The sequence below is a fragment of the Microcaecilia unicolor genome, chromosome 12 (assembly GCF_901765095.1).
Source record: "Microcaecilia unicolor chromosome 12, aMicUni1.1, whole genome shotgun sequence".
In the NCBI taxonomy this organism is placed as follows: domain Eukaryota; kingdom Metazoa; phylum Chordata; class Amphibia; order Gymnophiona; family Siphonopidae; genus Microcaecilia; species Microcaecilia unicolor.
The window spans coordinates 102,358,955-102,384,946 of NC_044042.1; the positions used below are offsets into that span (position 1 = coordinate 102,358,955).

The 25,992-nt window shown below is 46.0% G+C and overlaps 1 protein-coding gene across 1 annotated transcript in view; it reads left to right on the forward strand.

Moving 5' to 3' along the window:
* The window catches only part of LOC115482281 (sodium channel protein type 4 subunit alpha-like), a 295,820-nt gene that overhangs the window by 100,308 nt on the left and 169,520 nt on the right, over positions 1 to 25,992 (forward strand). The window contains exons 3-5 of the mRNA XM_030221948.1: positions 2,150 to 2,268; positions 12,940 to 13,029; positions 20,582 to 20,710. Coding sequence (XP_030077808.1) covers positions 2,150 to 2,268; positions 12,940 to 13,029; positions 20,582 to 20,710 — 338 coding nt within the window. The remainder of the gene's footprint in view (positions 1 to 2,149; positions 2,269 to 12,939; positions 13,030 to 20,581; positions 20,711 to 25,992) is intronic.

A 25,992-nucleotide genomic window follows, 5' to 3' on the forward strand; every position in this document is an offset into this window, starting at 1 on the left:
CCTCTACAATATATTATTCCTTACCCCACGTCTCATATAGTAAAAGCTACAAAGCACCAAGGCACTTTCACTTTCTGTATCCAAACGTTTGGTGCTAGTCACCGAAACACAGCCCATGTCAGGTCTTTTTGTTAAGGCTCATTCATTAAAGAACTGTGTTCCATTTTTAAAGGCCCGTGGTGCTGTTTTTTTGTTTGGACTTTAGTTTGTACTTCGTTCCCTCTCTTTTGTTATATCTATGTTTCTTTATCTACAACATTAGCAAAATTCGCCCCTTCCTTTCTGATCATGCTACCAGAACCCTTATCCAAACCCTTGTCACCTCTCGCTTAGCTTATTGCAATTTGCTTCTCACTGGTCTTCCGCTCAGCCATCTCTCTCCTCTCCAGTCTGTCCAAAATTCTGCAGCACGACTTATTTTCCACCAAAATCGTTATACCCACACTAGCCCACTCCTCAAGCCACTTCACTGGCTCCCTGTCCGCTTCCGCATTAAGTTCAAACTTCTCTTACTGACCTTTAAATGCATCCATTCTGCAGCCCCCCATTACCTCTCCACTCTCATCTCTCCCTGCATTCCTCCCCGTGAACTCCGCTCACTGGACAAATTTCTCTTGTCGTCCCCCTTCTCCTCCACTGCTAACTCCAGGCTTCGTTCCTTTTCCCTCGTGGCACCTTATGCCTGGAATAGACTTCCTGAGCCTGTACATCTAGCTCCATCTCTACCTATTTTGAAATCTATGCTGAAAACCCACCTTTTCACCACTGCTTTTGGCTCCTAGCCATTACTCAATTGCCCTCCCCTTGTTCCTTTCTCACCCAGTACTTCTCTCGCCCTTAATTGTCTTGTCTGTTTGTATTTTTAGATTGTAAGCTGTGTCAGGTGTTCAGCGCTGCGTGTGTCTGGTAGCGCTATACAAATAATAATAATAAGCCAGGGCAATCAAGCAAATATAAGGAATTCTTGAGAGATATCAATCATTCAGTGGGGTAGCAGAGGATGTTTGGGTTGGTAGACAGAGGCATGAGGTGTGATTAGTGACTGATGGTGTACATGAGGTCCGTATCAGTGGCACGATGTGTATATTTATCTATATGGAGTCAACTTAGTTTATCTGTGTGTGTGGATTGAATGTCAGGGTGACGTGTCTATGATGATGTTGGGGTGTGTGAAAGGGGATGGGTATGTTTGGGGTATGTATGTGGGGGGAAGGGTATGTTAGGAGTGTGTGTAGGTATGTGTTGGAGGTTGGGTATATTTGGGAGTGTGAGTATATGGGGGATTGGTATATGTGTGAGGGTGTGTTAAGGGATGGGTATTTGGGAGTATGTGGGTGTGTGTGTGGAAAGGATGGGTGTGTTGGGTGTGTATGTAAAGGTGTATGGGGGGATGGGTAAGTTGGGAGTGTGTGAGAATATTATCCAAATAAATGCCATTGAATATCAGGGCTGGTTAATTTTAACTTGTGTAGCAGAAGTACACATAAATTACATCAGTTTTCCAAGACAAAGTGCTCCCATACTTTCAAGTTCAAAAATTATCCCACACATTTACACCTGTTATTTCATATGCACAGATTTCCCAGTTTATTTATGCAGACACATGAATAATTGTTAACCTCTCTCCAGCCTTGACCCCAGGAATGGCTCTACTCAAGTCAGATAAATACATAAACACTTACAGCCTGGGCAATTTTGATAAATAGCTATTTCTGTCCTCAAAATAGTTTTACCCATGAAAATTTAAAGTTATCCCTATAATCAGGCAGAGGAACGTGAAGAAACAGATGCATAAAGTTTGCTGTTACTATCGATGGACTCTTGAGTGTACATGTGGCCGTCTTCGTTCTTTTTTCTGTTTCTACATGGCTGCAGGGGTTTCCTCTTCTGTTTTTTTTCTGAGAGGAATGTGAAGGCCAGAACTACACAGTGGTGTCTAAACCACCAAGGAGATGAACACAATGGACAGAGGTCTTTTAATTCATTCAAAAAACCTCTCGTGTAGCTATAAAAATAGTTCTTTCCTGATGTCATGAATTTTCTTGGTCTGGTGATACTTTGGTCTACACTGGTCTGAATCGCTAATTTTGTGACTTTCCTTAATTTTCTATTGAGTACTGAACCGTCTCTTCTTTTCATCTTTCTACAGACTTTCATCGTACTCAATAAAGGGAAAACCATCTTCCGCTTTAGCACCACAAAGGCAATATACCTGTTGGGTCCACTTAATCTTCTCCGAAGGGTGGCCATCAAGGTCCTTATCCATTCATATCCTTTTTACCTTTTTCACTGGCATCTTTCCAGTGCTGAAGTATCACAAAGGTATGTTAATTAGGGTCTCCAGCTGGTTCCATTTCTTCAAGACTAGCTTGAGAAGAAAGAAAGTCAAGGCAACGGCGGTGAACAGCACGTTCAAGTATCTTGGATAGGAAAGGGAGGAGGGAGATGGGGTGATAGTTGGAAGGACAGGTAGGGTCCAAAGAAGGTTTTTTAAGGAATGGAGTGACAACGGCATGTTTGAAGGCATCAGGAACAGTTGCACTGGAAAGTGAAAGATTGAGGATATGACAGATAAAACGGATGACAGTAGGAGAGATAGTGTTAAGTAGATGGGTGGGAATAGGATCGGAGGAACAGGTAGTTAGTTTCAAGGAAGAGAGAAGATGTGTAGTTTCCTCTTCCGTGATTTCAGAAAAAGAAGAAAAGGAGGCAGGGGTTGGAGGGTTGAGAGAATGGACTAAGGGAAGGAGAGGTGGAGGTGACCTGGTTGAGAAATTAACCTGCAGACCAAGTCAGAAGACATCAATAATATTGCAATGTGGCCTGATTTGAAATAACTTTTTATCAGACTGAAAAATCTACTTTCTGCTAGTGCAGTTGGTGAACCTTTTTAACTGTGCTGAATTCATAACTCACAAACGCACTCGCATGAGTTGACAGTCATTTTCAAAAATGTCATTTACTAAAAGCAAAGTGGATTGAATTGTAGAGCAATAAAGTTGTTGGAAAAAATGTCAACAATAGTTGCATTCATTGTGATTGCAGTATTAGACAATAACTTTTTGACTTTCACTTAAGTACATTTTTTAATGTGTTCTTCACTATTCTTTTACTTAAGTATTAAAATATGCATTTATGTTTACTTAAGTACTTTGAACAACACTGACAACCTGGCCCTCACTTTATCGCGATTGCCACATTCCTTTGTCTTTTTATATCCCCTGATGATATGCCACTTCAGTAATTGCACCTGCTTCACAGGTTTCTTTTTTGTGACGTGCATTAGCAAGGAAGGATGAAAACATCCGTCCACACGTCACATCAAGGCCTTTAAACATAGTCAGCATCTCTGCTTCCTTGGAGCATTAGCAATGCATATAGTCTGCAACACAGATTCAAGATCAGTCAGGGCTAGTAATGCGATACTTAAAGGTGAGAGGGGCTTACATCTCTACATATTTAGCGCTTATAATACGTATGTAAAGCGAATGCTACATACCTGTAGAAGGTATTCTCCAAGGACAGCAGGCTGATTGTTCTCACTGATGGGTGACGTCCACGGCAGCCCCTCCAATCGGAATCTTCACTAGCAAAGTCCTTTGCTAGTCCTCGCGCGCCCGCGCGCACCGCGCATGCGCGGCCGTCTTCCCGCCCGAAACCGGCTCGAGCCGGCCAGTCTCATATGTAGCAAGACAAAGACAAGGGAAGACACAACTCCAAAGGGGAGGTGGGCGGGTTTGTGAGAACAATCAGCCTGCTGTCCTCGGAGAATACCTTCTACAGGTATGTAGCATTCGCTTTCTCCGAGGACAAGCAGGCTGCTTGTTCTCACTGATGGGGTATCCCTAGCCCCCAGGCTCACTCAAAACAACAACCATGGTCAATTGGGCCTCGCAACGGCGAGGACATAACTGAGATTGACCTAAAAAATTTACCAACTAACTGAGAGTGCAGCCTGGAACAGAACAAACAGGGCCCTCGGGGGGTGGAGTTGGATCCTAAAGCCCAAACAGGTTCTGAAGAACTGACTGCCCGAACCGACTGTCGCGTCGGGTATCCTGCTGCAGGCAGTAATGAGATGTGAATGTGTGGACAGATGACCACGTCGCAGCTTTGCAAATTTCTTCAATAGAGGCTGACTTCAAGTGGGCTACCGACGCAGCCATGGCTCTAACATTATGAGCCGTGACATGACCCTCAAGAGCCAGCCCCGCCTGGGCGTAAGTGAAGGAAATGCAATCTGCTAGCCAATTGGATATGGTGCGTTTCCCCACAGCCACTCCCCTCCTATTGGGATCAAAAGAAACAAACAATTGGGCGGACTGTCTGTTGGGCTGTGTCCGCTCCAGATAGAAGGCCAATGCTCTCTTGCAGTCCAATGTGTGCAGCTGACGTTCAGCAGGGCAGGAATGAGGACGGGGAAAGAATGTTGGCAAGACAATTGACTGGTTCAGATGGAACTCCGACACGACCTTTGGCAAGAACTTAGGGTGAGTGCGGAGGACTACTCTGTTATGATGAAATTTGGTGTAAGGGGCCTGGGCTACCAGGGCCTGAAGCTCACTGACTCTACGAGCTGAAGTAACTGCCACCAAGAAAATGACCTTCCAGGTCAAGTACTTCAGATGGCAGGAATTCAGTGGCTCAAAAGGAGGTTTCATCAGCTGGGTGAGAACGACATTGAGATCCCATGACACTGTAGGAGGCTTGACAGGGGGCTTTGACAAAAGCAAACCTCTCATGAAGCGAACAACTAAAGGCTGTCCCGAGATCGGCTTACCTTCCACATGGTAATGGTATGCACTGATTGCACTAAGGTGAACCCTTACAGAGTTGGTCTTGAGACCAGACTTAGACAAGTGCAGAAGGTATTCAAGCAGGGTCTGTGTAGGACAAGAGCGAGGATCTAGGGCCTTGCTGTCACACCAGACGGCAAACCTCCTCCATAGAAAAAAGTAACTCCTCTTAGTGGAATCTTTTCTGGAAGCAAGCAAGATACGGGAGACACCCTCTGACAGACCCAAAGAGGCAAAGTCTACGCTCTCAACATCCAGGCCGTGAGAGCCAGGGACCGGAGGCCGGGATGCAGAAGAGCCCCTTCGTCCTGCGTGATGAGGGTCGGAAAACACTCCAATCTCCACGGTTCTTCGGAGGATAACTCCAGAAGAAGAGGGAACCAGATCTGACGCGGCCAAAAAGGAGCAATCAGAATCATGGTGCCTCGGTCTTGCTTGAGTTTCAACAAAGTCTTCCCCACCAGAGGAATGGGAGGATAAGCATACAGCAGACCCTCCCCACAATCCAGGAGGAAGGCATCCGATGCCAGTCTGCCGTGGGCCTGAAGCCTGGAACAGAACTGAGGGACTTTGTGGTTGGCTCGAGATGCGAAGAGATCCACCAAGGGGGTGCCCCACGCTTGGAAGATCTGGCGCACCACTCGGGAGTTGAGCGACCACTCATGAGGTTGCATAATCCTGCTCAGTCTGTCGGCCAGACTGTTGTTTACGCCTGCCAGGTATGTGGCTTGGAGCACCATGCCGTGACGGCGAGCCCAGAGCCACATGCTGACGGCTTCCTGACACAGGGGGCGAGATCCGGTGCCCCCCTGCTTGTTGACGTAGTACATGGCAACCTGGTTGTCTGTCTGAATTTGGATAATTTGGTGGGACAGCCGATCTCTGAAAGCCTTCAGAGCGTTCCAGATCGCTCGCAACTCCAGAAGATTGATCTGTAGATCGCGTTCCTGGAGGGACCAGCTTCCTTGGGTGTGAAGCCCATCGACATGAGCTCCCCATCCCAGGAGAGACGCATCCGTGGTCAGCACTTTTTGTGGCTGAGGAATTTGGAAAGGATGTCCCAGAGTCAAATTGGACCAAATCGTCCACCAGTACAGGGATTCGAGAAAACTCGTGGACAGGTGGATCACGTCTTCTAGATCCCCAGCAGCCTGAAACCACTGGGAAGCTAGGGTCCATTGAGCAGATCTCATGTGAAGGCGGGCCATGGGAGTCACATGAACTGTGGAGGCCATGTGGCCCAGCAATCTCAACATCTGCCGAGCTGTGATCTGCTGGGACGCTCGCACCCGCGAGACGAGGGACAACAAGTTGTTGGCTCTCGCCTCTGGGAGATAGGCGCGAGCCGTCCAAGAATCCAGCAGAGCTCCTATGAATTCGAGTCTCTGCGCCGGGAGAAGATGAGACTTTGGGTAATTTATCACAAACCCCAGTAGCTCCAGGAGGCGAATAGTCATCTGCATGGACTGCAGGGCTCCTGCCTCGGACGTGTTCTTCACCAGCCAATCGTCGAGATATGGGAACACGTGCACCCCCAGCCTGTGAAGTGCTGCTGCTACTACAGCCAAGCACTTTGTGAACACCCTGGGCGCAGAGGCGAGCCCAAAGGGTAGCACACAGTACTGGAAGTGACGTGTGCCCAGCTGAAATCGCAGATACTGTCTGTGAGCTGGCAGTATCGGGATGTGTGTGTAGGCATCCTTCAAGTCCAGAGAGCATAGCCAATCGTTTTCCTGAATCATGGGAAGTAGGGTGCCCAGGGAAAGCATCCTGAACTTTTCTTTGACCAGATATTTGTTCAGGGCCCTTAGGTCTAGGATGGGACGCATCCCCCCTGTTTTCTTTTCCACAAGGAAGTACCTGGAATAGAATCCCAGCCCTTCTTGCCCGGATGGCACGGGCTCGACCGCATTGGCGCTGAGAAGGGCGGAGAGTTCCTCTGCAAGTACCTGCTTGTGCTGGAAGCTGTAAGACTGAGCTCCCGGTGGACAATTTGGAGGTTTTGAGGCCAAATTGAGGGTGTATCCTTGCCGGACTATTTGGAGAACCCACTGATCGGAGGTTATGAGAGGCCAACTTTGGTGAAAGCTTTCAACCTCCCTCCGACTGGTAAGTCGCCCGGCACTGACACTTGGATGTCGGCTATGCTCTGCTGGAGCCAGTCAAAAGCTCGTCCCTTGCTTTTGCTGGGGAGCCGAGGGGCCTTGCTGAGTCGCACGCTGCTGACGAGAGCGAGCGCACTGGGGCTTAGCCTGGGCCGCAGGCTGTCGAGAAGGAGGATTGTACCTACGCTTGCCAGAAGAGTAGGGAACAGTCTTCCTTCCCCCGAAAAATCGTCTACCTGTAGAGGTAGAAGCTGAAGGCTGCCGGCGGGAGAATTTGTCGAATGCGGTGTCCCGCTGGTGGAGCTGCTCTACCACCTGTTCGACTTTCTCTCCAAAAATGTTATCCGCACGGCAAGGCGAGTCCGCAATCCGCTGCTGGATTCTATTCTCCAGGTCGGAGGCACGCAGCCATGAGAGCCTGCGCATCACCACACCTTGAGCAGCGGCCCTGGACGCAACATCAAAGGTGTCATACACCCCTCTGGCCAGGAATTTTCTGCACGCCTTCAGCTGCCTGACCACCTCCTGAAAAGGCTTGGCTTGCTCAGGGGGGAGAGCGAGCGCGCTGGGGCTTAGCCTGGGCCGCAGGCTGTCGAGAAGGAGGATTGTACCTACGCTTGCCAGAAGAGTAGGGAACAGTCTTCCTTCCCCCAAAAAATCGTCTACCTGTAGAGGTAGAAGCTGAAGGCTGCCGGCGGGAGAATTTGTCGAATGCGGTGTCCCGCTGGTGGAGCTGCTCTACCACCTGTTCGACTTTCTCTCCAAAAATGTTATCCGCACGGCAAGGCGAGTCCGCAATCCGCTGCTGGATTCTATTCTCCAGGTCGGAGGCACACAGCCATGAGAGCCTGCGCATCACCACACCTTGAGCAGCGGCCCTGGACGCAACATCAAAGGTGTCATACACCCCTCTGGCCAGGAATTTTCTGCACGCCTTCAGCTGCCTGACCACCTCCTGAAAAGGCTTGGCTTGCTCAGGGGGGAGAGCGAGCGCGCTGGGGCTTAGCCTGGGCCGCAGGCTGTCGAGAAGGAGGATTGTACCTACGCTTGCCAGAAGAGTAGGGAACAGTCTTCCTTCCCCCAAAAAATCGTCTACCTGTAGAGGTAGAAGCTGAAGGCTGCCGGCGGGAGAATTTGTCGAATGCGGTGTCCCGCTGGTGGAGCTGCTCTACCACCTGTTCGACTTTCTCTCCAAAAATGTTATCCGCACGGCAAGGCGAGTCCGCAATCCGCTGCTGGATTCTATTCTCCAGGTCGGAGGCACGCAGCCATGAGAGCCTGCGCATCACCACACCTTGAGCAGCGGCCCTGGACGCAACATCAAAGGTGTCATACACCCCTCTGGCCAGGAATTTTCTGCACGCCTTCAGCTGCCTGACCACCTCCTGAAAAGGCTTGGCTTGCTCAGGGGAGAGAGCATCAACCAAGCCCGCCAACTGCCGCACATTGTTCCGCATGTGTATGCTCGTGTAGAGCTGGTAAGACTGAATTTTGGCCACGAGCATAGAAGAATGGTAGGCCTTCCTCCTAAAGGAGTCTAAGGTTCTAGAGTCCTTGCCCGGGGGCGCCGAAGCATGCTCCCTAGAACTCTTAGCCTTCTTTAGGGCCAGATCCACAACTCCAGAATCATGAGGCAACTGAGTGCGCATCAGATCTGGGTCCCCATGGATCCGGTACTGGGACTCGATCTTCTTGGGGATGTGGGGATTAGTTAAAGGCTTGGTCCAGTTTGCCAGCAATGTCTTTTTGAGGACATGGTGCAGGGGAACAGTGGACGCTTCCTTAGGTGGAGAAGGATAGTCCAGGAGCTCAAACATTTCAGCCCTGGGCTCGTCCTCCACAACCACCGGGAAGGGGATGGCCATAGACATCTCCCGGACAAAGGAAGCGAAAGACAGACTCTCAGGAGGGGAAAGCTGTCTTTCAGGAGAGGGAGTGGGATCGGAAGGAAGACCCTCAGACTCCTCGTCAGAGAAATATCTGGGGTCTTCTTCCTCTTCCCACGAGGCCTCACCCTCGGTGTCAGACACAAGTTCACGGACCTGTGTCTGCAACCGTGCCCGACTCGACTCCGTGGAGCCACGTCCACGATGGGGGCATCGAGAGGTAGACTCTCTCGCCCGCATCGGCGAAGCTCCCTCCGCCGACGTAGTCGGGGAGCCTTCCTGGGAGGCGACGGCAGCCGGCACCGCACGCGGTACCGACACCGGAGACCTCACCTCGGGCGATGGGCCAGCCGGCGCCACACTCGACGGTACCGGAGGCGCAAGCACCGCCGGTACCGGAGGGGTACGGCGCAACAGCTCTCCCAGGATCTCTGGGAGAACGGCCCGGAGGCTCTCGTTCAGAGCGGCTGCAGAGAAAGGCATGGAAGTCGATGCAGGCGTCGACGTCAGAACCTGTTCCGGGCGTGGAGGCTGTTCCGGGCTGTCCAAAGTGGAGCGCATCAACACCTCCTGAACAGAGGGTGAGCGGTCCTCTCGGTGCCGATGCCTGCTGGGTGCCGACTCCCTCGGCGACCCAGAGCTCTCGGTACCGACATGGGAAGGGGACCGGTGACGATGCTTCTTCGACTTCTTGGAACGAAGCATGTCACCGGAGCTTCCTGGTACCGACGAGGAGGACGTAGAATCCAGCCGTCGCTTCCTCGGGGCTGAGGCCGAAGGAGGTCGGTCTCGGGGGGGCTGTACTGCAGGAGCCCTCAGGGTAGGGGGAGACCCACCCGAAGGCTCACCGCCACTAGCAGGGGAATGGACAGCCCTCACCTGCACTCCAGACGATGCACCACCGTCCGACGACATCAGCAGACGAGGTCCCGGTACCACCGACGTCGATGCAGCTATCCGATGTCTCGGCGCCGATGCAGAGGGCCGATGCCTCGATGCACTCGATGCACTGGCAGCCGAGGATGAAGCTCTGGACGCTGAAGACGTCGATGCACTCGATACCCCCGGTGCCGATGCCGACGAAGAGCCCGAGAACAAAACGTTCCACTGGGCCAATCTCGCTACCTGAGTCCGCCTTTGCAAAAGGGAACACAGACTACAGGCCTGAGGGCGGTGCTCGGCCCCCAGACACTGAAGACACGACGCGTGCCTGTCAGTGAGCGAGATTACCCGGGCGCACTGGGTGCACTTCTTGAAGCCGCTGAAAGGCTTCGATGTCATGGGCGGAAAAATCACGCCGGCGAAATCAAAGGCCGAAATGGCGAAAATGAGCAGCAAAACTTTGAGGGAGAAAAATCTCGACCGAGGCCGAAAAGAGGCCTACCCCGACGACGAAAGAAAACTTACCGGGGCAAAATCTGAAAAATACGGGAAGGGGCAAACGAAACCCGAGAGGGCTTCCGGAGCACTTCCCAAACAGTTTTTGAGGATTTTCCGAAGAAAAAACACGTCGAAAAAGGACGCGCGAGGTCGACTTTCCGGGGCTCGACACGGCGAAAACACGACCGTACCGAGTGCGGACGAAAGAAGACTGGCCGGCTCGAGCCGGTTTCAGGCGGGAAGACGGCCGCGCATGCGCGGTGCGCGCGGGCGCGCGAGGACTAGCAAAGGACTTTGCTAGTGAAGATTCCGATTGGAGGGGCTGCCGTGGACGTCACCCATCAGTGAGAACAAGCAGCCTGCTTGTCCTCGGAGAAATATTTAAAAAGAGAGAGGATTATCAAACTTTAAGAAGCTCATTGAAATTGTTGTAAACGGTTCTATTGCTGAACTTCATGTGAATGTCATCATCAGTCCATTTATCTCCCAATAGTTTACAAAATCAAAACTGTGTGTTTAAACTGTGTTAAGTAATTCATAAAAGGCCAGATTCTATATATATAGCGCCTAATAAAATCCGCACGATAAAGATTTCCACCTAAGCATATTGTATAAGAGGCGCCTAAATTATAGTGCCTAAAACTAAAACTTTCTGCAACCTGACACAATCAATGGTACTAAGCCACGTAGACTATTGTAACGGAATTTATGCGGGATGCAAAGAGCAACTCAAAGAAACTTCAGACCGCTCAAAACACAGCAGCTAGTCTTATATTTGGTGAAACGCGATTCGAAAGCGCCAAACCCCTCCGGGAAAAGCTGCACTGGCTCCCAATCAGAGAGTGCATAGCTTTCAAAACCTGCACCCTGGTCCATAAGATTATCTACGGTGAAGCCCCAGGATACATGACTGACCTCATAGATCAGCCCTACAAGAACTTACTTAAATCTCCATTACCCAAGTTGTAAAGGACTCAAATATAAGTCACTTTATGCATCCAGCTTCTCCTACATAAGTACACAATTGTGGAACGCACTACCAAAAGCTGTGAAAACAACGTATGACCACCTTAATTTCCGGAAAGCATTAAAGACCCACCTGTTCGAAAAGGCATACCCTACGGACTCAACTTAAGGGCCTAAATCTCTGCAGCACAACTTAAACAAACCTTATAATGTATACTATACAGCTCTCCTTCTCTACTATTCCTAACTGTTGTCTAGATCTATAAACCTTATAAGACTATAACATCAACCTGTATTTGTTTCTATACCGAGCTGGCGAATACCTTCACAGTACTATGTAAGCCACATTGAGCCTGCAAATAGGTGGGAAAATGTGGGATACAAATGCAACAAATAAAATAAAAATAAAACGTGGCCTAAATCCCTGTGCATAGATTTACGAGCACTGGGCCATATTCTATAACTATGCACATAAATTTTGGAATGCCCATGAACCGCCCGTTTCCCTGCCCATTTTGATCTGTGCACATTAGAATTGAGGTGCAGTTCATTACAGAATATGCTTAGTGAGTTGTGCGCATAAATTCTAATTATTCCTTAAGTGCTGTTAACAACACTGATTAGCTTGTTAACCCAATTTACACACATTATTATAGAAAATGCGTGGATTTCGGAGTGGATGTCTAGGCATGCTATATGGAATCCAGGGGAAAGTGTTCATATCTTTTCAAAAATACTCAATAGAAACAGAATAAAATAAAACATAGAAAAGAAAATAAGATGATACCTTTTTTATTGGCCTAACTTAATACATTTTTTGATTAGCTTTTGAAGGTAGCCCCCATTCGTCAGATCAGAAGTAAGCACATTTTGATAAGTAACAGCATATATAAGTGAAACATCAAAGTATTTCAGTGACAGTCTGAAAGGATGAGGGAGGGGTGGGTTAGGTGAGAAACAGAGAGGGCTGAGAGGATGAAGGACGGGGAGATATGCATGGTGATCAGAGGGTGACAAAGCAGTGAAATCTCATGGTTTATAATGGGCTAGAAAACCCATATCTTTGTTAAGTCCTGTCTGGTGGGTATCAAAACATTTAATCATTTTGACTTCAAAGGTCTTACGTTCCTAAGTTTCCCTTAAGTATTCTCACCATAAAATCATTAGTACAGTGTTCTGGTTTTGTAAAGTGCTGTCCCAAAGAGGTAACATCCTGGTTGGCACTGGCATTTTTCATGTGATGTCTATGTAAATTAAATCAAGCCGAGATTTAATTTACATAGACATCAGATGAAAAATGCCAGTGCCAACCAGGATGTTACCTCTGTGGGACAGCACTTTACAAAGCCAGAACACTGTACCAATGATGGAGGATCGAGGTTGCTGAGAAGGGGGGATGGAGTGTAGAGGTGGTGAGGAGGATGGAGAGAGGGACAGCTGGAGTGCTGGGGGCATAATTAGTTCTTACATGGAGAGATGTCAAAAGGGGAATGAGTTGGGCTCTGTGAAGGAAAGATGGATAACAGAGGTGAGAGAAGGGTACTGAGAGGGAGAGATGGAGGGCTGGGAGTTGAGTGGGGGTGAAGGGCTGAGGAATGAGAAGGGTACTGAGGGGGATGATAATAAAACATATATATATATATTTTTTTGTTTTTTGTTTCTCTGTCATAGACTTCATGGTCTTGAAGGACATGCTGACCTCAAAGGATTTACAAAAGTGGAGTTTGGTCTCTAGCTATTAACATTGGCTTCAGCCACTTAGATCTTTTCAGGAAGGACAGTGCCATTTCCTTAACTCTGGCCTAAATTATTCAGCCTCTTTATCATGGTAACAATTCTAGCCAACTGTGTCTTTATGACGTTCAGCAACCCACCTCATTGGGCCAAAAATGTGGAGTAAGTACCTTCCTTTTCCTTATTCTACTTGGTAATGTATGATTATGAACAGAAAGCGACTCTACACACATTCCACAGAAATATCAGAGTCTCTGACAGAAAGCTGCATTCGATGTTTTTTTACACCTACTCGAGCAGGTTAAAAGTCCCATGTCTGCAAATTAGGCGCAATTTCTGCCACATGGGCTACTATTTTTATAAGACATTTGGTGCCTATAGGGTCCTTTTACTAAGTTACTAGGTCAGACCAATGGTCAAACTAGCCGAGTATCCTGTTTCCAACCACATCCAATCCAGGCCACAAGTATCTAGCAAAACCCCAGGGGTCCTTCTACTAAGCCACAGCAGTGTAGGGGCCAGTTTTTACTGCATCTGCAAAAGAGTGCTTTTTTAGTGGGAAGGGGAAAAGCCATGTGGTAAAAATGAAACCAGCGGACATCTAAAACAGGCCCGAGACCTTAAAGCCACCCGTTGATCTAGCAATGAGGGTTCACATGCTACACGCGCAGTGACTGTTTGCTGTGTGCCAACTGCTGATTACTGCCAGAAAAGGCGTGCATGGGAGGAAATCAATCAATCATCCAGGCATTATGGACACATGCCAAATCTGAAATTACCATCAGGGGGGGCACGATAGCCTGGCAGTAGTCTCATTTGGGGGTGTACTGCACATGAGCCGAGTCTAATGCACCTTTGTAAAATGACCCTCCAATTAGTAGCAACATTCCACGCTACCAATCCCAGGGCAAGCAGTTGCTTCCCCATGTCTTATCTCAATAGCAGATTGTGGACTTTTCCTCCAGAAAGTTATCCGAACCATTTTAAAACCCAGACACTAATCGCTGTTAGTGTGTCCACTGGCAGTGAGTTGAGAGCTTAACTATTCATTGAGTGAAAACTATTTCCTCCTCTTTGTTTTAAAAGTATTTCCATGTATAACTTCATTGAGTCTCCCCTAGTCTTTGTACTTTTTGAATATAATTGATTCACTTTTACCTGTTCTACAGCACTCCGGATTTTATAGACCTCCATCATATCTCCCCCCCCAGCTGTCTCTATTCCAAGCTGAAGATCCCTAACCTCTGCTGAAGATCCCTAACCTCTTTAGCCTTTCCTCATATGAGAGGAGTTCCATCCCCTTTGTCATTTTGGTTGTTCTTCTTTGAACCTTTTGTAATTTCTCGATATCTTTGTTGAGACATGGCATCCAGAATTGAATGCAATATTCAAGGTGAGGTCACACCATGGAGTGATACAGAGGCATTATAATATTCTTGGTCTTATTTACCATCCCTTTCTTAATAATTCCTAGCATCCTGTTTGCTTTTTTGGCCGCCGCTGCACACTGGGCAGAAGATTTCAGTGTACTGTCTACAATGACACCTAGATCTTTTTCTTGGGTGCTGACTCCCAAGGTGGATCCTAGCATTAGGTAACTAGGATTCAGATTATTCTTTCCAATGTGCATCACTTTACATTTGTCCACATTAAATGTCATCTGCCATCTGGATGCCCAGTCTTCCAGTTCCTAAGGTCTTCCTGCAATTTTTTACAATCCGCACGTGTTTTGACAACTTTGAATAGTTATGTGTCACCTGCAAGTTTAATCATCTTACTCAGCATTCTAATTTCCAGATCATTTATAAATATGTTAAATAGCACCGGTCCCAGTACAGATCCCTGTGGCACTCCACTATTCACCCTCCTCCATTGAGGAAAGTGACTGTTTAACCGTACCCTTATTTTTCTGTCCAATAACTAATTCCTAATTCACAGAAGGACATTGCCTCCTAACCCATGACTGTTTAAATTTCTCAGGAGTCTCTCATGAGGAACTTTGTCAAAAGCTTTCTGAAAATCTAGATACACTACATAAACCAGCTCACCTTTATGAACATGTTTATTCACACCTTCAAAGATAATGAGTGGAATGGAATGGGTCGATGTGGAGCGTCTGTTTACGCTTTCCAAAAATACTAGGACAAGGGGGCATGCGATGAAGCTGCAGTGTGGTAAATTTAAAATGAATCCGAGGAAATGTTTCTTCACTCAACGCATAGTTAAACTCTGGAATTCGCTGCCGGAAATGGCGGTTAAGGCGGTTAACTTAGCGGACTTCAAAAAAGAGTTGGACGGCTTCCTGGAGGAAAAACCCATAGAATGTTATTGAATGGATGAGGAAATAATACAGTATTTCTAGGATGGGCAGGACAAATTGCTTGTTCTTTTGGCTGCTGTTGGTGAAGGGTGCTGGGCTCGATGGACCCTTGGTCTGTCCCAGCATGGCGATGCTTATGTACTTAAATCAAGCAAATTGGTGAAGCACGACTTCCCTGGCTGAATCCATCTGTCACATTAAACCATGTTTTTCTATGTGTTCTGTAATTTTATTCTTGATAATAGTTTCCACTATTTTGCCCAGCACTGAAGTCAGGCTTACTGGCCAGTAATCTCCCAGATCACCCCAGAAACTTTTTTAAAATTCAGCATTACATTGACCAGGTACAATTTCAACAACAGGTTGCAGATCACTAACAGCAAATCAGTAATTTCATGTTTGAGTTCCTTCAGAACCCTAGGGTTCATGCCATCCAGACCAGGTGGTTTATTACTCTTTAATTTGTTAGTATGTCTTCCTGATTCACTGAGATTTCTTTCAGTTCCTCCGCATCATCACCCTTGAAAACCATTTCTGGTACAGGTAGACCTCTTACATCTTCTTTCATAACGAGTGAAGAAAAGAATTAATTCAGTCACTCCTCTATGGTCTTGTCCTCCCTGGGTGCCCCATTTTGCTTCTTCATGATCTAATGGTCCCATGGATTCCCACACAGGTTTTCTGCTTCTGACGTACCTGAAAAAACTGTTAGTGACTTGTTGCCCCTACAGCAAGTTTTTCTTCATATTCTCTTTTAGCCTTCTTTATGAATGCTATGCATCTAACTTGTCAATGCTTATGTTGCTTCTTATTTTCTTCATTTGGATCCTTTTTCCATTCTTTAAAGAATGTTCTTTTGACTCTAATAGCTTCTTTCACTTCACCTTTTAATCACGCTGGCTGTTGTTTGCTCTTCTTTCCACCTTGGTTAATACGTGGAATACATGTGGTCTGGGCTTCAAGATGATATTTTAAACAACATCCATGCCAATCCTTTTAGCTTCTTTCTAACATTTTTCTCAGTTTATCATAGTCACCCTTTTGAAAATTAAATGCTGCTATAGTAGATTTCCCTTGTGACTTCACTCCAGATATGAACTCAAATTTGATCATGTTATGATTACAGTTTCCCAGCAGACCCAACACCGTTACCTCTCGTAGGTTCCAGGGGAGATCCGGGAAATTATAGACTAGTGAGTCTGACGTCGGTGCCGGGGAAAATGGTAGCAGCTATTATTAAAAACAAAATTACAGAGCACATCCAAGGACATGGATTACTGAGACCAAGTCAGCACGGCTTTAGTGTGGGGAAATCTTGCCTGACCAATTTACTTCAATTCTTTGAAGGAGTAAACAAACATGTGGACAAAGGGGAGCCAGTTGATATTGTGTATCTGGATTTTCAAAAGGCTACAGAGGAAATTGGAGGGTCATGGGATAGGAGGTAATGTCCTATTGTGGATTAAAAACTGGTTGAAGGATAGGAAACAGAGAGTGGGGTTAAATGGGCAGTATTCACAATGGAGAAGGGTAGTTAGTGGGGTTCCTCAGGGGTCAGTGCTAGGACAGCTGCTTTTTAATATATTTATAAATGATTTAGAGATGGGAGTAACTAGCGAGGTAATTAAATTTGCTGATGACACAAAGTTATTCAAAGTCATTAACTTGCTACAGGATTGTGAAAAATTACAGAAGGACCTTACGAGACTGGGAGACTGGGTGGCTAAATGGCAGATGATGTTTAATGTGAGCAAGAGCAAGGTGATGCATGTGGGAAAAAAGAACCCAAATTATAGCTACATCATGCAAGGTTCCACGTTAGGAGTTACGGACCAAGAAAGGGATCTGGGTGTCATCATCAATAATACACTGAAACCTTCGCTCAGTGTGCTGCTTGCGGCTAGGAAAGCGAATAGAATGTTGGGCATTATTAGGAAAGGTATGGAAAACAGGTGTGAGGATGTTATAATGCCGTTGTACCGCTCCATGGTGCGACCGCACCTTGAGTATTGTGTTCAATTCTGGTCGCCGCATCTCAAGAAAGATATAGTAGAATTGGAAAAGGTGCAGCGAGGGCGACTAAAATGATAGCGGGGATGGGACTACTACTACTACTACTACTATTTAGCATTTCTATAGCGCTACAAGGCATACGCAGCGCTGCACAAACATAGAAGAAAGACAGTCCCTGCTCAAAGAGCTTACAATCTAATAGACAAAAAATAAATAAAGTAAGCAAATCAAATCAATTAATGTGAACGGGAAGGAAGAGAGGAGGGTAGGTGGAGGCGAGTGGTTACAAGTGGTTACGAGTCAAAAGCAATGTTAAAGAGGTGGGCTTTCTGTCTAGATTTAAAGGTGGCCAAGGATGGGGCAAGACGTAGGGGCTCAGGAAGTTTATTCCAGGCGTAGGGTGCAGCGAGACAAAAGGCACGAAGTCTGGAGTTGGCAGTAGTGGAGAAGGGAACAGATAAGAAGGATTTATCCATGGAGCGGAGTGCACGGGAAGGGGTATAGGGAAGGACGAGTGTGGAGAGATACTGGGGAGCAGCAGAGTGAGTACATTTATAGGTTAGTAGAAGAAGTTTGAACAGGATGCGAAAACGGATAGGGAGCCAGTGAAGGGTCTTGAGGAGAGGGGTAGTATGAGTAAAGCGACCCTGGCGGAAGATGAGACGGGCAGCAGAGTTTTGAACTGACTGGAGAGGGGAGAGGTGACTAAGTGGGAGGCCAGCAAGAAGAAGAAAGACTAAAGAGGCTAGGGCTTTTCAGCTTGGAGAAGAGACGGCTGAGGGGAGACATGATAGAGGCATATAAAATAATGAGTGGAGTGGAACAGGTGGATGTGAAGCGTCTGTTCAGGCTTTCCAAAAATTCAAGGACTAGGGGGCATGCATTGAAACTACAGTGTAGTAAATTTAAAACAAATTAGAGAAAATATTTCTTCACCCAACGCATAATTAAACTCTGGAATTCGTTGATGGAGAACGTGGTGAAGGTGGTTAGCTTGGCAGAGTTTAAAAAGGGGTTAGACGGTTTCCTAAAGGACAAGTCCATAAACCGCTACTAAACGGACTTGGGAAAAATCCACAATTCCGGGAATAACATGTATAGAATGTTTGTACGTTTGGGAAGCTTGCCAGGTGCCCTTGGCCTGGATTGGCCGCTGTCGTGGACAGGATGCTGGGCTCGATGGACCCTTGGTCTTTTCCCAGTATGGCATTACTTATGTACTATGCCTTGCATTTCACTAAGGACTAAATCAGAGATTTTCAACCTTTTTCATCTCACTAAAATTGTCAAGTCACAGCATGAGGTTTTTTTTTAAGGATATATGTCTTCTCCAGCCCCTTCTTGCCCTGCCCCCCTTGAGTTGATCCCCCCAACACACACACTTAACATTAAAAAATAAAAAAAAACCACTAGTCTACAATATTGTTTCATAAAGGCAAGATAAGTATGATATTTGGCACTTAACCAGCTAAGAAGTCCTGCATAAAGATAGGACTCAGTTCCATAACTGGTTAAAAGCCGATTATTGGTACTTATGTGCCAACTCCTCCCCCAGAATTCCCCCAAAATAGCCAGTTTTCGGCTTGAGCACTTTAAATGACCAGGAGCCTTATCCTGTCTGTTGAAATCATTTTGAACATCGAGCCCTAAACTGCTAAAAGAACAACCTGTCAGAAAGAGATTTTTACATACGAGAGGGGGCGGAATGCCCATAATTAAAAAAATGTGTATTCCCCCAAAACTGAAACTGTAAGTAAGCAAAGAAAGGAGAACATAGAATAAGATTAAGAGAGACAAAAAGGTAACCTGGACAAAAAGGTAACCGACATTTTAAATAATCTAAGTGGCTCTACTGCTTGACATCTACCTAGTCAATCCTCCAGAACCAAAGTCCACCTTCGTAAGATTTTGGCCTGTAGTTGCGGGAGAAAATTCCAGATATTCAACACCATTATGTAGATAATGAGAATATCCGGATGCATATATAATTGCTGGCTTTACACGGTTACCAGTGATATTCAGCCTTTATTTTGCTGTTCTACATTATCTGTGTAAGTTACGTGGATAACAGACTGAATATCACTGCTAGTCAGATAATTCAGAGGACTGGAACTCATTACTGGAGGATGTGGTAACATCGGTTAGTTAGTGTATCTGGGTTTAAAAAAGGTTTGTACAAGTTTCTGGAGGAAAAGTCCATAGTCTGGTATTGAGACAGACATGGGGAAGACACTGCTTGTCCTGGGATGGAATGTTGCTACTCTTTAGGATTTCGGAATCTTGTTATTGTTTGGGATTCCGTGAAAACCACCTATGACCACCTCCAATTCAGAAAAAAATCTAAAAACCCACCTGTTCCAAAAGGCTTACCCCCCTCCCCCCCCCGACCCAACTTAAATGCCTGAAATCAGCGACACTATATACCACCACTGTTTGTATTGATCACCAAACAATCTCATCTGTTCTTGCTATCCTCTATATGGCCCCACCACATGTTCCTTCATGTGGTCCCTACTCTTCCTACCCCAACTTAACCATTATCTGTATTTGGTTTACTCCGGAGTCTATTAACACCTGTCCAGTATCATGTAAGCCACATTGAGCCTGCAAATAGGTGGGAAAATGTGAGGTACAAATATAACAAATAAATAAATAAATAAATAAATGTTGCTGTTATTTGAGATTCTATGTGGAATGTTGCTACTATTTGGGTTTCTGCTAGGTACTTGTGGCCTGGATTGGCCACTGTTGGAAACAGGATACTGGGCTAGATGAACCATTGGTCTGACCAGTATGGATGTTGGATGTTCTTATGCCCATGCTCTACCCTGGCAGTATTTGGATCGTGCTGGGGCAGTCAGTAATGATTTTCAGTGGTGCGATGTGGAGAGTGCTGCTGGAAATTGCTGAAAGACCTACGCTAAATTAAGGGGAGGGAATCAGTGATTCAGCATATCCAGCACAGTGAGAGAAAAAGCACCTGGGCCTCAAGAATCGGTGTAACAGGTCAACTTCAGATGCGACTGGGCTGGACACATTGCCACAGAGTTTTCACGCTACATTTACACTGTTTTTCAACACAGTTCAATATTTCTCTAATGAATTACATGTTGGATTACAAATCATTGAATCTTTGGAAGGTAACTACAGCTGACCCCTGAAGCCAATGTCGGGTCTTTGAATATAGATTGTCCTTCTATATCCATTCTTTGATGCCCACTCGCTTTTCTCTTGGTGCTCCTCTCCCCATAGGTGCTATTAAATATCATGCCCGAAGGTTATTTTAGGCATATGATAAGTGTTCGAGGCAGTTCTTGAAACAGTCCATGCATTGGGAGGTAGTTTTCAGGGTTTTCACTGATTCTCTGCCCTTCATTTCAGGTACACCTTTACGGTTATCTATACGTTCGAGTCCACGATCAAGATTCTGGCACGTGGGTTTTGCCTTGAGCATTTCACATTCTTACGCGATCCATGGAACTGGCTGGATTTTAGCGTCATAGTTATGGCGTAAGTAATGGGGAAAAGAAGTGGGAGGATCGCTTCCCGGTAAACTCTGCGGGGGAAATTCTGTAAATCACACTCAACATTTGGCACTGAAAAAAAATCAGCACTGAACTGTATTCTGCGATGGGCGTTCCAGGATCGGCACCCTTAATAGAATAGCCTTTCGTGCCAGGATTTGTGCTCAGGGTAAATCCGGTGCACAAGTTGTGCGTGGATCCCCTGAATTCTATAACATTGCGAGCATTTAAAGGGAACATCCCTGGCCCGCCCCTCCCGTGACCATGCCCCCTTTGCAGATCCACACGGACTTACATGCTATTCCATAAATGTGTTTTTGTGAGGATAAGCCGTTTTTCCTCATTTTGGCACCTTGCATCCATTATGACGCTTTTTCCCACTGAAACTTGGTGCACAATGAACAGTTAATGTTTGGTGCCATATATAGAATTTACCGGCAAAACCGGGTTTTCAGTTATTCTGAGGCAACAGTTCTCAACAAGGATGTCGTAACCCACTGGTGTGGTACCAAGATCTGCTAGGGGTGTCACAGTATAAAGCAATACCATGGTAAGTGGATCCTCTGTTAGGTGGGGCTGAGGGTTACCCCTGAGGCCATACAAACATTTTGGGTGTCTGTAGCTTTCCTGCATGTACTTCTCCTCCCCAATCCACTGCACACTGAGAAGCGGCTCCACCGAGGGATAAACCTACAAAAACCACTCTCATTGACCTTCAGGCCTGAACAGATCTCCAGTGGAAGAAGGAACAATCAAGGAATCAAGAGACTTTATATCAAAACACCCTTTTATTAGAAACTCGCGGGTTGATATTCAATGTTATTTAATTGGGCAGAAATGGATTCTGGCCAGTTAAATTGCCCGTTAGTGACGCTCAGGGCAGGACTACCGCTGGCGGCCGTGTTGTGAAAAAGCGAGTGGTAAGCCTGCATTGGGCTCACCGCCTTTCTGTATAAGGGCCCCTTAATTATTTAATATACCACTTAATACAGTGAGGACACAAACAGCAGTCTCGACTTTATGCACCGAGTCAACCAAGCACCGTTCAGCCCAGGGCAAAGCTACGTAGCCGCTAAAGCTCTCTATGTTCTGCTGATCTGTTGAGAAACTGTTTCACTGTATGCAGGGAAAAATCTCCAGATAGTATTATCAGCCCTTGAGGCAGCCCATCAAAGGGTCAGTTCTATTGCTTTCTCAATAAATTTGTCTTGGATCCATTCGGTCTTGTATTAAATTTGCGTGTTCCCCCACGTCTCTCTCTCCAGCCTTCTGAAGACTTCTGCTCTCTTTTTCTGATCTAATACCCTTCTGACTCCCATTTTTATACTATTTTCACCCTATTTATTTCAATGGACCCTAGCTTTGTCACCAGGGTTCTTGGACCTTATCAGATCAAAATGACTTCACATACTATCAAGCTCTACCCCTCTTCTGTAGATAATGAGGAGACTGGCACCTGCAAGACGTCATGAGCAAGAGTTGCTATGGTTGTGTAGAGATAGTACTGGGTCAGCTGCACCCCGGGTGAGAACATCCAAAGGAGGGGGCTAGGGGAGAGTTTGGGGAACATGCAAAGTCATCTAATAAGATGCGCTCTGAGCATATCTTGTTTATACTTGATAGTATGTGAAGTCATTTTGATCAACTGATAAGATCCAAGAACCCTGGTGACAAAGCTAGGGTCCATTGAAATGAATAGGGTGAAAATAGTATAAAAATGGGAGTCAGAAGGGTATTAGATCAGAAGAAGAAAGCAGAAGTCTTCAGAAAGCTGGAGAGAGAGACGTATTGTGAACTGCTGTTCAACCATACGAATATCTGATTTGCCTGTACTGCTATTGGTAAGATTGTAATAAACTATCTTCTTATATCCCAGCGAATCCTTCTGATTATGGAGTTCATTAATTCCTGGACTGTGTAAGAGCAGTCTGGGGGAGGATGAGGTCAGAATAGGTGGGGGAACACGCAAATTTAATACAGTCTGCAGTTTGGTTTGTTGCCTGTTCACCAATTAACTAGTCAGGGCTGTTTTAAAAAAAAATGGGGGGGGGGGGGGAGGAAATTAAAAAATGTGAAGATGTCGGGTTGATGCCACTTGACTGCTGCCGCAGCACATACTGGCAATGATACTGTATTCAAAAGAGCCTTTTGTAAAATACAGAGAGGCCAGTATTCAGTGGAATAATCACAGCTTTACAATTATCCATATAGTTGTATGTATATTTTCTATGAGCCAATCCATATAAATTAGTCACAAAATATGGATTAGTTATCTGTATATCTTTAGCTTTGTATCTTTATACAGATAACTTGTCCATTTAAAATTAAGACTGCCGTTTCTGTGTTCTGACTTACAGTATGGGGCAATTCTACAATTGGGCAGTTCTATTCAGAAGAATCACAGCAGGACTCTACTTCATAATGGCACCCGGACACCTTTTATGCATAAACGTTAGACATGCCAGTACCAGATTCACCTGTTATTGACATGCCTAACATTTACCCAAATTTAATTGGCACTGAGCACTATTCCAGTTGGGCTCCAACTATAGACTAGTGATAGCTCCGGGATCTGTGCCCAACGTTTGACCCGAGGATTTCCAGCAATTGAAATCTGGTGTAAATCCTAAGGCACGGTTCCTCTAAATTCTGTAATCCAGAATGTATCTCTAATGAATGCCCGTGCCTCTCCTGTGGCCTCATCCCTTTTCACTTGAACACTAAGTGTGGCATAAGGCACACACTAACCCATAGATTCTAGATAGCGCAACTTAAGTTGTGTGCACATTTGCACACACAATTAACAAGCCAATCAGCACTGATAATTGCCAATTAACAAGCAATTATTGACACTGATTAGCATTAATTAGAATTTATGCACAGAACTGTCTAAGTGTATTCTATAACATGATGAAAAGGGGGCATGGCCACGGGCATGGAGTGGGCGGGTTGTAGGTGTTTCTAAAATCTATATACACCAGTAGCGTAGCTACAGGGGGGGGCACAGGGCCTGGGCCCCCCCAAATTGCCTCTGGGGCCCCCGCCAGCTAAAGCGTTTGTCCTACACTGGTCTCACATTGCCTGGCTCACCTAAATTTAGGTGTATTTTATAGGATACCCCTAGGCATATTTCATTTGGGTGCTAAATTTTTAGGTATGGTATATAGGATCTAGTCCTAAATCCGTTAGTGTCCTTAGTAAAATGACTCCTGTAACTTTAATTGTATGGCATATTAATCCTGTAAAATGTTATCCACTAAGAAGATAAAACCTCAAATGCCCAGACACTGACATAGTAACATAGTAAATGATGGCAGAAAAAGACCTGCACGGTCCATTCAGTCTACCCAACAAGATAAACTCATATGTGCTACTTTTTGTGTATACCTTACCTTGATTTGTACCTGTCCTTTTCAGGGCACAGACCGTGTAAGTCTGCCCAGCACTGTCCCCGCCTCCCATCACCGGCTCTGGCACAGACCGTATAAGTCTGCCCAGCACTATCCCCGCCACCGGCTCTGCCACCCAATCTCCTTAACGTCTTTGCTGGGGCTCCAAATATTAATTTCTTCTCTCTTTTATATTTTTATAAAAATCTAATCTTCCAAATGGATCAAAACTGCAGCGAACTTCTACAGCACTTTACAAGTTAACCCTCCCTCGTTTACTAAGCTGGGCTAGCAGCAGCCATGCACTAATGCTGACACTGCTCAGTAAACAGGAGAGTAAGTGCTACATGTTTTAAATTATTGCTGTAGAAGTTCACTCGTAACTCTATGTGCTTAGAAAATGATCTTCAAAATGTTTAAATATATATACAAAAAATATTATAGCTCCATCAATTAAAATGCTCTCAGAAATGAGGCTGCAAAGGTGAAAAAAAGACACTTTTTAGTTATTCAGTGATCAAACATCCTCTTATATTGATTTCACTGCTGAAGCACTAGTATGGTTTAACGTTTTTGAAAATGCCAGCCTCTTAGCTGCTCCCACTGTCGTGAATCTTTAAATTGGGGAGGGGGGTTGTGGTTGTGTCAGCACACATCAAAAGGAGAACTGTGTCTGAACCATGAAAACTACACACACTGACCTGTTCTGGATAAACTGTCCCAGTTTCTCTGAAAGTTCAAAAAGTAGTGGAGAAAAAGACCTCAGAAATATATCACTCTCCTAATCTCTATTTACAGAATGAGAGACATTTTTAAAAGAACATCCTGCTCATAACATCCAAAAGAAAAGTCCATCTCGCAACCATTTCTGAACAAGAAAAACTTCGGGATTTCCTGGTAAAAAACATACGTAAGAAAGGCGTTCTTGCACTGAAAAAGTCCGAAATGGACAGTCATTTTCCAAAGTGAAATGTCCAAAATATGAACGCCAAAAAAGCGGACACAAAAATATCTATCTGGCATCATTTGTACAAATATGGACATACAGACATCCCTGCAGAGCAGCGGGACATCTTAGTGGTCAGTGCAGTGGACTGTAAACAATGGGACCCAGATACATATCCCACCTTAATTCCTTTATATATTTACTGTCAGCTCTCGTGGAACAGATAAAAACCTACTGTACCCAGGGCCACTGACAGTGGGGGCAAAATTCTCTCTTGCTAGTGCTAGGCTTGGGCCCAGCACTAGCAAGCTTCTTCCTGCGTGCCCCCCACGACCCAGATGATTGCATTAGCGTGATATCGCGTTAATGAAATCGTCCGGGTTCCAACTCCTGGCATGGACAGGAGCAGCGCAGGAGAGGACAGAGCAAGAGAGCAGACAGAAAGGTGCAGTGGCAGCGGTCCGAGTGTGGGGGAGTGGGGGCATGGCGTGGTGAGGGGACACACGCACAGTGATCTAGTCCTGCCTTGGGCCCAGCTGTGTCTCTCTGTGGCCCTGACTAATGTACACCGCTACACTAGCCATCATGCTTGCAGGTGTCTTATAAATTCAGGTGTAGTAGATATTTCTGTGTTCCCGGAGGGCTTATGTATTTGTACAGAAATAAACTAGATAATATTGGCGTTATACCTAGATCCTGCTGCTCAAAGTCCACTGCACTGACCACTAGGCTTGCTGCTCTGTTAGGAATGGCCATAATACCTGAAACTGTCATAGAGCCTGCTATCCACTGTTACTTCCACTTCTTAGTGGAGTAGGAGGAGATAAGTTATCACTGGGTCATGCCTTCATCTCTCCAGTGGTCAGCTGCTCAGTCAGGGCACCTTTTTGTACCCTGGATGTTACTGAAACAGGTCTAGATAAAAATGGCTGC